Consider the following 14,093-nt stretch of genomic DNA (forward strand, 5'->3'; position numbering starts at 1 on the left):
TTATTGGTGTTGGGCTGCTAGTACTATTTTGGGCATTGGCAAGGGTCTGGACTGTTTCGGTAAAGAATTTGTTAAATTGAGTAGGAATGTTTTCATGGTTATTTGGAAGCACAGGGGTTGGAGTCGTGGACTTTCCTGGATGCAGTATACCATTTATTGAGGCTCAGAATTTTTGTGGGTTGTGAGCATATTTTTCTTGAATGCTTTTATAGTAGCTGGATTTGTCTAGTTTGATTTGTTTTTTGGCTTTGTTACGGATGTCTACATAGTTTTGTCTCAAAAGTAGTGGTTTTGTTTTTCTGATATTGAATCCAGGCCTTGTCCCTTATGGTGTACATCTTTATAGCAGAGCTGTAAGATTGTTCTCCCTTTTATATACAAGTTGTGGTTTCTCTTCTATAACCTTTTTTATTTCATTATCAGACTGCAAGATAACTCAATTCCTCTCTATAATATCTTTTATCTGCCATGTATATCTATTGTATCTCAACACATAACCAAGGCTATATGTCTTCTTATTCATCCTTTCATTTAAAGTAGCATTATTTTGAAGGTAAGGGCAGGCTGTCCTCTCACGTTCCAAATGCACATATTGTATATTCTCATCAACTATCTTTAACCATATATTCAACTTCAGGTTTAAAACCATAGTCAGTTGTATTAAGTCTACTTGCATGTAGTAACTGACTCTCTATAACACCTTTATATATATATATATATATATATATATATATATATATATATATATATGCCTAGGATGCATGCTACATTTGTAGATGTTCCTAGTTGCTTAAACATTTTCCTATCTATAGTAGTGTGTAACACACCATCATCCTTAAATAACGTAACATCAAGGAAATGTACTTCCTTGTATGAATAGTTCAAGTTAAAACGAATATATTGGGATATAATATGTGAGAGAGTTTTTAAGTAAGCACAGTAATTATACGCAGAATAAAGTTATTTTGATTTGCTTACTGTTGGAATTGGTTTTATAGAATAATGTTTTTATGTTTAATGACGTAATTTATCAATATTATGAGTAGCGATGGGGACCCCAGTGGCAAACAGTTACGCTAACCTTGTACTAGCTAGATGGGAAGAATTATATGTCTATGATGTATATTCAGTGATGACTGGTTTCAGGAATAATGAATTATTCTTTTACAAACGTTTTGTGGATGATGTCATCCTCCTCTGGTCAGGGGATACTGATGCCCTTAAGATGTTTGATAAGGAATTACATGATACTACCAACTTTCTTCAATTTGACTTGAACTATTCATACAAGAAAGTAAATGTCCTTGACGTTAATGATGGTGTGTTACACAATACTATACAGTGTAAGCAACAACAAGTTCAAGTTTCAAAGAAGAATACTGTTTCATGTCATAATTGTGCTTATTGTAAGTACATTAATATTGATGCAGAATTTGAACACCTTATCTCCAAGAATAAATTTCTATTTAGTACTTTTGCTACCTGCACTATGGAGAACCGTGTCTGTTTTGCGAATTGTGTGAGCTCTACCTGTTTTTACATAAGTAAGACAAATTGTAAGTTAAAACAAAGGATAGCCTCTCATCTCTCTGAAATACGTAGAGGGATCGAGACTACTGCTTTATGTAAGGATATTTTAGATAATGGTAGTGATCATATGTTTACATTTAGGGTGTTACAGAGAGTGTATCCAAATAAAAGAGGAGGAGGGGACATTGGAACTAAAACTGAAGCTACTGAGTACAAGTGGATTAATTTCTTTAGAACTGATTTGTCACCAGGCCTCAATAAAATGAATAATATTAAACCTATATTGAAAATAAAACATTCTTGTACTTAGAATTTTACCTTGAGCTTTAAAATATTAAGAGAGTTCATTTTATAATTGCTCTGATTGGCTGGCTTGAACTATAAGTATTGAAATAAATGGCTTTATTATTGCATTGAGAGAGTTATTGTACTCTAAAGCTTTGCACTGTGTTTTGTTGTTTTATTCTGCTAATAAATTGCTTAGTATAAGACATTCATGCCTCATTTTTGTTTTTTTTGATTTTTGAATTCCTACTACTGTGAGGCTCATTCAGCTGCCTACCCTTATACTTTTTGAAGAAATGTTCAGATGGCTTCTCAATACTCATGATGAAATGCTTGAAAATTTGATTCAAAAAGTGATTAAAAATAACAAGCCACCTTTTTACAATAGATAAGGGCATAGAGAAACACTATTAGTGGATGGGAAAGGACAGAGAGAAACACAGGTGCAAATCCCTGTGAAGCTAATGAAAGGTTGTCAAATGGAACTGTCCATCCCACAGAAATTTAACACTTGCTTGTTGGTTCTCTCTGGAGACAAATATACTTTTAAGAATACAGGAACCTGCTGGCACAGAATGCATAAAAAAAAAAAGATCAGAAAATGTTCCACCTCCCTGTTCAACTGAAACAATCATAAGATGATTAGTTTTAGAAATCTGACACAAAAATACTAGAACAGAATTATTCAACTGTAATTAATTTTTGAACTCATGTTCTTAACTTCAGCAGTTTTTAATATTTTCAAATTAAATTCTTATCTTAATATCATCTCATGCAAGCAGCATTTTAATCCAAACCCCATAGGTTTAAACATTCCTAAACATGAGTATAGCTGTTTTGCTTTACTTCAAGAAGATGCAAACCTGAAAACTCTGTATTACTATACATCGGATGGTGACAAAATCAGCTGATTTGTCATTACTGAAATTCACAAAAAACACACCTCTTACTTTGCATGTGTGTATTCTGGTCCATGGTATACTCACATTTTTATTCAAAGTGGCTAATGTTCTAAGTGACATTTTAGCATTCCTGCTGCACAGAATGATAACCAGCTAATGACCTTAATATTTCTGAAGCTGAAAAGACGGAGTTGCAAACTCCTGGTATTCTTAATCTAAGTGGCAACAGTGACTCAGATAAGTGAATGAACAGGTTGCCCTCATCAGCACATAACCATTGTAACCCCCTCTTCACCTGCACTAGGAGAATACTGGAAAACTGATATGCATGGACTCCTCTGAATAAAATACTATTGGCAAACAGCTGCACCTCACAGGTGTAAGAAATTTTATGGGTTGAAAAATGATTATTATTATTGTACAAATGCATTCAAGATACTCTTTCGTGAGAGATCATAACAGTAACAACTTCACTTACTTTCAGTGTTGTGATTCTACCTCTGCATCAAAATTGGTACAGAACAAAATTAAGCACAAAGGACACCCCGTCTTCCTTTAGCATAATTTAATAGAACAGGAAATGCAGCAGGCAACATTACACTATCAAGACATTTTAAGAAAGCAAAAACTCCTATTCAAGAGATGAAATTTGTGGAAATGGAAGTACACATTCCAAATTTACTGCCTTCTACTTTCTGAACTGAACTGCATGTATGAATTCACATAAAGATAAACATTTAAATATAAAAAGACACATGACAAATAAATACAACAGAAAAGCAAGTCAATCAAAATTACAAAAGTACTCCAAATAATTTTCAACAGCTGTTTCTAAACCTCTGGCAAAAGTGGCACATTATTTAAGATTAGCTTTTTCCACAGCACTGGTATAGAAGGCAGTTTTTACTAGTGTGCTGTAAATATACTCTTAACAGCAATGATCTTAAATTAGCAATATTTGGAATAAGTGCCAAAAATGTACTGCAATAACCAATCAAAATGTGCCACTTATAAACTCTATCAAATTATGCTTCATTCCATGTTTAGATAGAAATGACCAACTATTCTATATACCAAAATATGAACTTGGAAAACAATACTGAAGTCATATGTACCTTGAATTCACTCTACATGAAAACACAAAGAAAGCCACATTACAGCACATAAGGAAAAGATACAGTATCATTTTAGAGTGACAGCTTTACAGCATTAAGGATCCAAATGTTCCAATATATTAGACACTAGTCACATGAAGAAAACTAGTTACTGCAAATAAACAGATACATATGACAACTATAGCATACAGCAGTGGAGGTGGGAGTAAAAACATCTACAGGGAGAGGAACATTTTCATAAAATAAAATTGAAACAGAGACTTCTGAATAATATCAAACTACTGCAATGATAAGTATAAACCTTGGGCTTTCTCTTATAATATCTGATTGCCTAATAGTAACAAAATATTTTCAAACTCCTAAATACTTCAGACATACTTGTACATAATGACATTTCTAAAACAGCTAGTATAATTCAAACTGCAAAAAATGGAAAGAGGCACAGCAGACTAATTATTTATACAATGCAATGACCATTACCCCATAGCTTTACCATCCCCATGGTGGCTTGTCATGTAAATGCATAAGAATAACACACTCCTAGTATTAGAGAGACAATGGTCTCTAGTCACAGCCAATAACAAGAAAACTACTAGTCCAAGTCAGTGCGTCTCCAATTGCCATTCCTCTCCACTTAACATAGTGCATATTTTGTTTATTGTCATCTTGTCCCCAACAAATTAAAGAAACATCACAAAATTTAAAATTCAAAACAAAAATGTAGCTCTGCTGACATACCAGTTATGTAGCTACAGTGCCCAAAGTCTGAGGGGGCTACTCCAAAAGTAATTGTTAGAGCTCCTTAAATGGATCATGCTGGTCGTCTGATGCAGCACAAATTTCTGTAAACAACCTCTATACACATTTTTCCAAAGATGAATCTAAGGTGTCTATCCGAGGTCTTCTTTAGTTCTATTTAGCATTCTAAGGCAGATCTAGTTATACATCTTAGATTCAGGCCATGAGGTCTATCGATATTCTACAAATCAAGAAACCCTAGTGTGGTTCTTGTGCATACTGAATCCAACATCTTTGATGGATAACGGTAGGGTCTTAGTAACTTCGTATCGGCTAGCTTCCATATCAGATGATAAACTGCTGAATGAAGTGGTGTAACTTACGCCGGTTTTCTATAGAATCAAATGTGCTGCTGAGCTGGAACACAGAAGATGCGCATTCTTGGAAAACCTTAAAAAAAAGTTTAATTTTAATGAACAACTTAAATACCAAATGTCCTATTATAGCATTATCCAGCATATGAAATCAAGAAATAGATAAGTATGTCTGTCATGATATGGCAGAAATATGTTCTCATCTTATCAGACACAACTAACAGATACTCCTCTCAAGTGTACCAAAGGATACAAAACATTTACTGATCTCCACAATGGAGGCATGGACCGTTTACATTTTTGAGCAAAACTGAAACACATGGCATATACTCCACTGTCATACAGCTCTTGATACATCCATCACATGGTTACAATCACAGCCTCCTAGAACGATAACCATCATCCTAAATACGGACATTAAAGGGAACTATCTTTTTATTGTTCAGATTTAACGGTGGCTCCAGTTTATCTACATTATGATTTACTGAATGCTGTTAACTACAAGATGCCCTCAAATATCAGAAATGTGTCATATAAAAAGAACTGTAAAAAATCATGTTCTAAAACTTCTGGACCACCTATTTTGCTCCAAATGAAAAGAGATTACAATCATATCACTACTAACTTCATAGTATTCTGGTTTCAGCTCACCTTCCGGAAAGGTAAAGAAAAAAATGAAATGCGAATGAAGTTCCTTTCCTCTAATATCACTGAATGGTTAACTGCAATACTTTATGTAAGGCACTCAAGCAAGCTTTGCCTAATGCTTCATCCCTTAAAGCACACACTTTGTATCACAGCACGCCTTACAACTGTTCTGATGTTAAAGCAATCACACCAAAAGTAAACAGCCAAACTGAAACCAAGACAAAACATGTAGGAAACATATGTTAAATACTAAAAATAAAATAGCAGAGTAAATACTAATTTCAACAAGTGTTATGACACAAAAAAAAAAAAAAAAAAAAGAAAAAAAAAAAAAATGCAGTTACAATTAAAAACTTATTTTAATTCAGCTTCTGTTTCTTTTTTCCTTCTCCCCTATCTCCACTTAATTTTTAACTCCATTTCCTACTATATTTCTCTCTCCCATATTGTTTTGCATTATATACATTCACAATCACTACCCTCCTTAATAGTACCTATCTATTCCACATTGTATCTTCTAATTTTCCCAAATAAACCATCATTACTCTACTCTTTCATAGTTCTCCACTTCTTACATTCCAGAAAAGATACAAGGACAACCTAAATCTCTTATTTTATAGAAAATACTTCTCTTCTTACCTATCCATCCTCTACCAGCTTTCAGAATCCACCATCACTGAATCTCCTACTGCTCTGCAAACTCGTTTCATTCTTCACTGCTACTTCCCTATTATCTGGCATGTATAAAATACAGATCCCTGTACTTAATTATGCTACTCTTCAGCTTGCCCTCTCTATTCTTCTCAACCTACTGTGCCCTCTTTCATCCTACCATGACTCAATATCTTTCAACCTCTTTCCAACTCTCTCCTAACCACCTATCCATACTTACTCTTTACACTGTCCATACATTGCACTAAACCTATTTAATATTGCCCCTTATCCAAAGACTTAACTGCACTTCAACTCAAGCCAAAACAAAATTAGGTGCAAGAATCTTCTCCAAAAACAAGTGTGCATAACTCCCCATTATACTAAAATCCTTCTTGGAGGAGATATACACCCTAATCCTGGCCCCACCTATCCCAATGATAATTCTTCTCCCATACACTTCTCTAACCAAACAATAGCCAGTCCCCCAACCCTGGTGATCTAATTTTTGCTGCAATAAATGTTAGAAGCATAAGAAATAAAACTCCTGAACTACATGCCTGGATTATCCAACATAAGTTTGACATTCTCTCTCTAACTAAGCTTAAACCCAGCATAAATTATATATATCTCCTGGAGTTAATATCATATGCAATGCCAATATAAAGGGGAAAGGTGGTGGTATTGCTTTAATACTTCCCAACACTACATTTCCTTTTACGGCAAACCAATAACAAAATTCAGTTCAGCAGAGCTTGTTATTGCTTTTCTCAAAATAAACAAATATGTATTACTGGCCTTTCCATCCCTCCTGGTGACAATATAGCTATACTGGAAAATATCCTGAACTGGATAGCCATAACATTTTCACAAGAAGGAATAGTACGAGGTGATGTGAATGTCAATTGGTTGGACCTAAACTCTAATTCCCCTACATCTAGCACAAACTTATAAGGTTTTACACAACTAATTAATAACCCCACACATTATAGCAAGATATCAAATTCCTTACTGAACCGGATCCTAGTATCAGACCCTAGCAAATACTCTACCATAGGTACAATGTGAGACTCTCTTGGTGATCATCTCCCAATCTATATTACCAGACATCTCACACATCCAGTTAAACAGCATATTTATAAAATAACACACAATCTTTCCAAGTTTAACCCAGATAAGGTCATTACTACACTATCATCTATTAACCGGAACTTCCTAATCATCCTCCCCTTAGACGATGCTGTAAACGAATTCAATACATCTTTTTTTAAATATCCGAAATAGCTTTGTACCTCCTAGAAGGAAGAGGCTAAAAACAAATAATGCAATTTGACTATCCAAAAGCAGTAGAATGTTAATGCAGGATAGAGAAAAAGCATGGAAAGAACGGCAAAAATATAAAACACCTCAATATCTTGTAAATGTCAGAATGCTTCACAATCATACTAAAAAGCAAATAAATGAAGAGAAAACTATATAACAGTTTTCAGAATAATACTAAACAGCCCTAAAAATTTTGGACATCCATTAAAGAGATCTTACATCCCGGTCAAAAATTTAACCCAAACCCCTCTCCCAATAACTCACCACTCAAAATTGCAATACAGTTCAACTCTTATTTTGCAGATAGTATACCATCTTTAACCAAGGATTCCTCAACATCTAATTCCAACCCTGCCCAACTGCCACACATCACCACATCCACTTTCGCCTTCAAACCAGTGCCCACATCCTTTATAAAACTACTCAAACAAACAAACTATGCTCTTCTTTAGCAGTGACCTTCAAAGTGAGTACCTAAAAATAGCAGCCAATAGCATTGCCTATCCTGTCTCAATCGTTATAAATAGGTCAGTGCAGGAATCCCTTGTTCCCTCTCTCTGGAAGAAGTTACACACACATTATTCCTCTGCACAAAGAAGGAAATTTAACAGACATTAATAATTTTAGACCTATAGCAATCTTCTCTCCTCTCGCCAAAATACTTGACAAATGTATTCAAAAACAACTGCTAGACTATCACCTGCAGGAAAAACTCCTATCCCCTACACAACATGGCTTCTGTCCTTCCCATAGTATTAGCACTGCCCATCTATCCTATACAGATACTGTCAGTAAAGCTAGAGATAATAGCAAACTAGTCTCTTCCTTATTTCCTGACTTGCCTAAAGTCTTCAACACAGTCTGTCACAGCAAACTTCTACTTCAAATGTCCTCACTATGTCTCTCCAAGCCCATCCTTCTGTGGTTCAAAAGCTACCTGTCCAATAGGTATCAGTCAGTAAAATGTCACTACAAGCTCTCTCCTTACCTCCCAGTCAGCATCAGTGTACCACAAGGCCCTATTCTTGGTCCCTTCCTGTTTAACGTTTTCACCAACACTATAATTTCACTAGCTGCTTATTAACTTGTTACACACACACCAAAGAATACTACCACTAAGCTATACTTTCACAGCTAGCACAACACTCCAAACAACTCCTACCAGCCTCAAAATAGCCCCATCTATTTTCAATACCACTCTCATAGATCATTTCTCACTCAAATTACTACCACCATATAGCCCACACCATACTTCCCTTACGAGTGCACAAAGCCATCTTCGCATTTTCAATAATATAGTTAACATAGCATCAAAACTTCTAATCAGTGTGACACACCCAACTCCAGACCCACAGCTCTTTCTCACCTAACAAACCCCTCTCAATCTATTATACTCTCCTCAGCAAAAATCATATCTTCTACTACTAAACTTGAATATCAGAAGCCTCATCAACAAGGTTCATGACTTTCATGCCACAATCTCTCAATATTCTCCTGACATAGTCATAACAACAGAAACATGGCTAAACCCTCAAACTACAGACAATGAGGTTATCCACCTGGTTATAACATTCTCAGGCAGGACCGAATAGGGAAAAAAGGAGGTGGGGTAGCCATAGTTTACAGAAATACCTTACCACTACAACGCCTACACCTACATATCCCAACTTTTAATAACAAAGAAATATTATTCACAAAACTAAAAATTAATAAGCACAAATAGTCATAGCAGGAGCATACATTCCACCTGGGAACAATCTTACTACATTAGACAGCCTACTTCAATAGAGTACAAACACCTTTTCCCAAGAAACAATAATAGTGGGTGATTTTAACCTGGATTGGTGTACATGTAATGCCCAGAACCTTACCAATCACATAAACGTCTATGGAACTAATTCAGAACACAACTAGAATAGATAAAAACTCCATCCTCGATTGGACTCTTACTAATAAATCTACAAACTATCAGCAATCAGGCTGTCTTACTGACAGCTTAAGTGACCGCTCACCAACCTTCCTACTCAGATAAAAGACCAATTCTCCAAAAACTGCAGTTTACCGCCAGATCAGAAACAAGACCAAACTTAATCCCCGTACTCTAGTCACACCACTCTCGGTCAATGTAACTGGTCTACCCTAAAAGTACTACCCCTCGACGCAGCCGTAGAATACTTTAATAGCACATTTCTAAATGTCCTAGATAATCTCACACCCCCCTACAACTGTCAGAACTAAAGGTAATATCAACCCCTGGCTAACTAAAGAAATGAGAAATCATCTTAAAAAAGAAGTTATGTACTCACCATAATGTTCTATCTGAGTAGTTGTACTTCATTTGTCTTCAACCTGTGGGATATGGATCAGGTACGGATCCGAGCCAGCAAGTTCATGAGGATCTGTTCCAAGCTCCAAACTTCTCCTCCTACCCATAATACACCACTACCACCTTCCTTCGCTCAGATCGAGTTTGCTGCCCCTAACAAAGGAACCCGATCCAACAAATACCAAAATTAAACTTCCACAACAAAGCCCCAAAGGGGAAACTCTAATGCTTACAATGTCAGCAGGTTGGGGGGAAGGTGGGAGGAAAGGATGAAGACAAATGAAGTACAACTACTCAGATGGAACGTTACCGTGAGTACATAACTTCTTTATCTGAAGTAGTTGACTTCATTTGGTCTTCAACCTGTGGGACAGAGTCCCCAGCTACTTATACCCTAGGGTGGCACTCATGGAAGGATATTCTGAAGCACTGCAGAGCCAAAGGATGCCTGGCCTCTAGACACAAAGTCCAATTTATAGTGAGAAATAAAGGTATGAGATGAAGACCAAGTAGTCGGAGAACAGATTTCATCCAAAGATATCCTGACCAGAAGGCCGCAGACGTGGCCATGGATGTTGTAGAATGAGCTCTAACCTGCCCTAAAAGGGGCAAGCCCCTGCCTTTGTACACTTGAGAAATACAGAGAGAAATCCATTTGGCAACAGTAACCTTGGAAATGGGTTTACCCAAAAACAGTTTAGAGAAGGACATGAATAACTGGTCAGATTTTTGGAAGGACTTGGTTCTGTGCAAGTAAAAACGTATTGTCTATGAACATCCAGTAAATGCAATTTGTATTCACCATTATTCTTGAAATTTGGACAGAAAACAGGTAAATTGATAGTCTGATTTATATTCGCTTCAGAGGCCACTTTGGGAAGAAAGGATGGGTTAGTACGAAGACAGACTCTGTCCTTATGAAAAGCCATGTATGTAACCTTGACAGACAATGCCTGGAGTTCGGAAATTCTCCTGGCTGAAGTGATAGCAACCAGAAAAGCTGTCTTCCAGGATAGGAATTTTAGATCTACAGTTGTCGATGGTTTAAAGGGTGGAGCAACTAGGGCTTAAAGCATCAAAGTAAGGTCCCACGGAGGAACGGGGTCCTTAACTGGGGGACGCAAGAGAAAGGTACCTTTGATAACGGCTTTGCACAATCTAGAAGACGCCAAAGGAGACATATTTTCACCAACATGAACACTGGAAATGGCTGCAAGTTGTACTTTCATTGTAGATGAGCTGGCCCCTTGCTGAAAAATATTTGCTAAGAATTCAAGGATGACCGGGATTGGGGCCTAGAAGGGATCCAAATTTCTTTGAGAAGACCAGATGGAAAAACGCTTCCATTTACTACGGTAAATCTTCTTGGTGGAATCTTTAAGAGCAGCCACCAGGATAGACTTAAAAGAAGACGACAAACCAGGAGTCCTGGCAATTAGAGGAACTGGAGCAGCCAAGCCGTGAGCTTCAAACTGACCAGGTTCGGGTGAAGATCCTCTGACGGGTGAGATAGGAGATCCAGATTGGGATTCAAGCTAGAAGATGAGACCAGAGGAAAGGGAACCACACTTGGCGATGCCAAAAGGGGGCAATGAGGATGACTTTGCTCCCCAGTCGACAAGCTTTCTGCAAAAATCTCGGAATAAGAGGTAATGGAGGGTAAGCATACAGAAGACCGGGAGGCCAAGCATGGACTAGAGCGTCTCTGGGGGATTCTCCCGGTGGGGGTTCAGAGCGAAAAACTCACTGCACTTCGCATTGGAAGGTGGTGCAAAGAGATCGCAGCAAGGCTGACCCCACCCTAGAAAGATCCGTTCCGCTACTGAAAGATTTAGAGACCACTCGTAAGGCATCAGGATAGAACGACTGAGCCTGTCCGCTAGAACGTTGGACTGTCCCAGAATATGCATTGCTACTAGAAAGCGACTGGTGGAAATTGCCCATTCCCAAACTCTCATGGCTTCATGACAAAGGGGGTAGGAGCTGGTCCCTCCCTGTTTGTTGATTTACCAGACTACTGACATGTTGTCTGATTGGATTGCAACTGTTCCCAGAGGAAGAGAGGCATGAAGGGCCTGCAACGCTAAAAGGACCGCTCTCATCTCTAGAACACTGATATGTAAGCTGGTCTGGGTCAGGGACCACGTGCCTTGGACTGTCCATCCTGAGCAATGCCCCCCCCCCTAGCTGAGATGCATCTGTGGTCACTGTGGCTTGGGTTGGGGCTGCAAGAAACGGGCGTCCTTCGAGAATATCCACAAAGTACATCCACCACAGAAGGGACGCTCTGCAGGGTCTGCTTAACTGTATCGGATGACTGAGTGGAAGATCCAACAACGACCACTGGACTGCCAGAGTCCACTGTAGAACACGCATGTGCAAATGAGCGCATGGGAGAAGTACAATTGCGGCCGCCAAGAACAGAGGGCTCGTAACACTGCCTCCGCTGGTGGCTGAGGCGAGCGAGCAATGGCAGAGACATGCAACCTCAGATTTAGAATTCTGTCTGGGGTTAGGAAGACTTTTGTCTGCAAGGTGTCTATCCGTACTCCGATAAACTCTATGAATTGGACAGGTTGTAGGCAAGATTTAGCAACAATGACAGTAATGCCTAGATGATCTGCTAAGTGTAGAATAGTCCCTGGCTTGGCAAAGTAGACACTTGGTGGATGTAGCAAGGAGCCAATCGTCCAGGTAAGGAGAGACCTGAATCCCCTGGAGTCTCAGGTGAGCCGCTACTACTGCCATAACCTTGGTGAACACCCTAGGGGCTGTGGTGAGACCAATGGGTAGAGCCTCTAAACTGATAATGATTAGCTCCCAGTCGGAAGCGGAGGAACCTCCTGGAGCTCCGGTGTATCTTTATGTGGTAGTAAGCATCTTGGAGGTCTAACAAGCACATCCAGTCCATCCCTTGCAGGTAACGCAGGATGGACTGCAACATGACCATCCGGGATTTTCCTTTGGCAACGGACAGGTTCGGGGTTGAGAGGTCCAGGATGGGCCTGAGATCCCCCACCTTTTTGGCACCAAAAGAACCTGGAATAGATGCCAAATCAGAACTGTTCTCGGGGGACGGGTTCGATGGCTCGTTTCTTTAGAAGCTCGATAACCTCTAGTGCCGCTGCCTCCCTTTGTGCAGGTGGTATGTCCAGGAGGTGTTTCGCTGATACTGGGGGAACCACAAACAGAATTGTAAAGCCTCTGTATATTATTTGTAGCACCCAATGGTCTGATGACACGGACTCCCATGCTGTCGGGTGCAATGACAGTCGACCCCCGACTGCCTCCAGAGCAGGGCAGCTGGGCAACCCCTCAGGGTTGCTGCGCAGGTCGAGAACGGTTCTCGAGATGCAAAATTTCTTGGCCCCCCCGCCTCAAGGGCGGCATCTGTCTTGACCCCCTCCCACCTGTAGGGGAAGATGAATCCTTAGCATCCCGGGAATACTGAGACTTCCGGAACCACATCTTCTTTTGCCCTCTCTGACTCTGGGAAAAGGATCTTTGAGGGTTAGAGAAGTGGATCCCGACTGCAGACAGCGTCTTCCTGTCCGTCTCTCTCTGGACCAATGTGTCGCTGATGGTCTTACCAAACAGAGAAGAATGGTCATAAGGGGCATTTGCAAATGACGCCATGAAGGGCTCTGAGAACTGACGCAATCTAAGCCAGGTGGGGCACATCATGGCAACGCCGGACCCAGCAGCCCTAGCCGCTCCCTTGGTAGCATGGGAGAGAAGGCGCATGGATGTATTAGATACAGCTGTTAGGGTGGCCATTCTCACAGAAAAAGTTCTTATCTTCCTGCGAAGTGGACCCCTGGGGCGACTCAGCAAGTTCCTTGACAAGGTCACGCTGGAGTTGGATAACATGGGTCAAGTAGTTCAGCGCCCTTATAGAGAAGGTTGTTGATGCATACGTGCACTTCCCCAAATGGTCCTTCAACCGGGACTCTTGGTCGGGGGATGGAACTTTGAGCCAGTTCCTTCTTGGTGGCCACTGCTACCACCATCATGTCTACAGGAAAAACCATGTTCCATGCAGGTCTGTCAGAACGGGGGGGGGGGGCTTAAGATTTTGTCTGTGCATTTCGGGATAGGTTCCACTGTGTCCGGTTCCTTCCAAGCCCGCAAAATGATTAAGTCCACTAGGGGGTCTACAGGAGGGGACACCCAGGAAGAAGACGGGCCTGCGCTGAAGGCC

At 39.5% G+C, this 14,093-nt stretch overlaps 1 protein-coding gene across 1 annotated transcript in view; it reads right to left on the reverse strand.

Annotated features, from left to right (window-relative positions):
* Positions 1-3,267: 3,267 nt before the first annotated feature.
* LOC122810654 (glycerol-3-phosphate acyltransferase 2, mitochondrial-like) overlaps positions 3,268-14,093 on the reverse strand; it is a 938,290-nt gene continuing 927,464 nt past the window's right edge. The window contains exon 13 of the mRNA XM_044082227.1: positions 3,268-5,020. Within this exon, the coding sequence (XP_043938162.1) occupies positions 4,916-5,020 (105 nt within the window). The 3' untranslated portion in view covers positions 3,268-4,915. The remainder of the gene's footprint in view (positions 5,021-14,093) is intronic.

The sequence above is a fragment of the Protopterus annectens genome, chromosome 9.part0 (genome assembly GCF_019279795.1).
Source record: "Protopterus annectens isolate FY-2018-M chromosome 9.part0, PAN1.0, whole genome shotgun sequence".
Classification (NCBI taxonomy): domain Eukaryota; kingdom Metazoa; phylum Chordata; order Ceratodontiformes; family Protopteridae; genus Protopterus; species Protopterus annectens.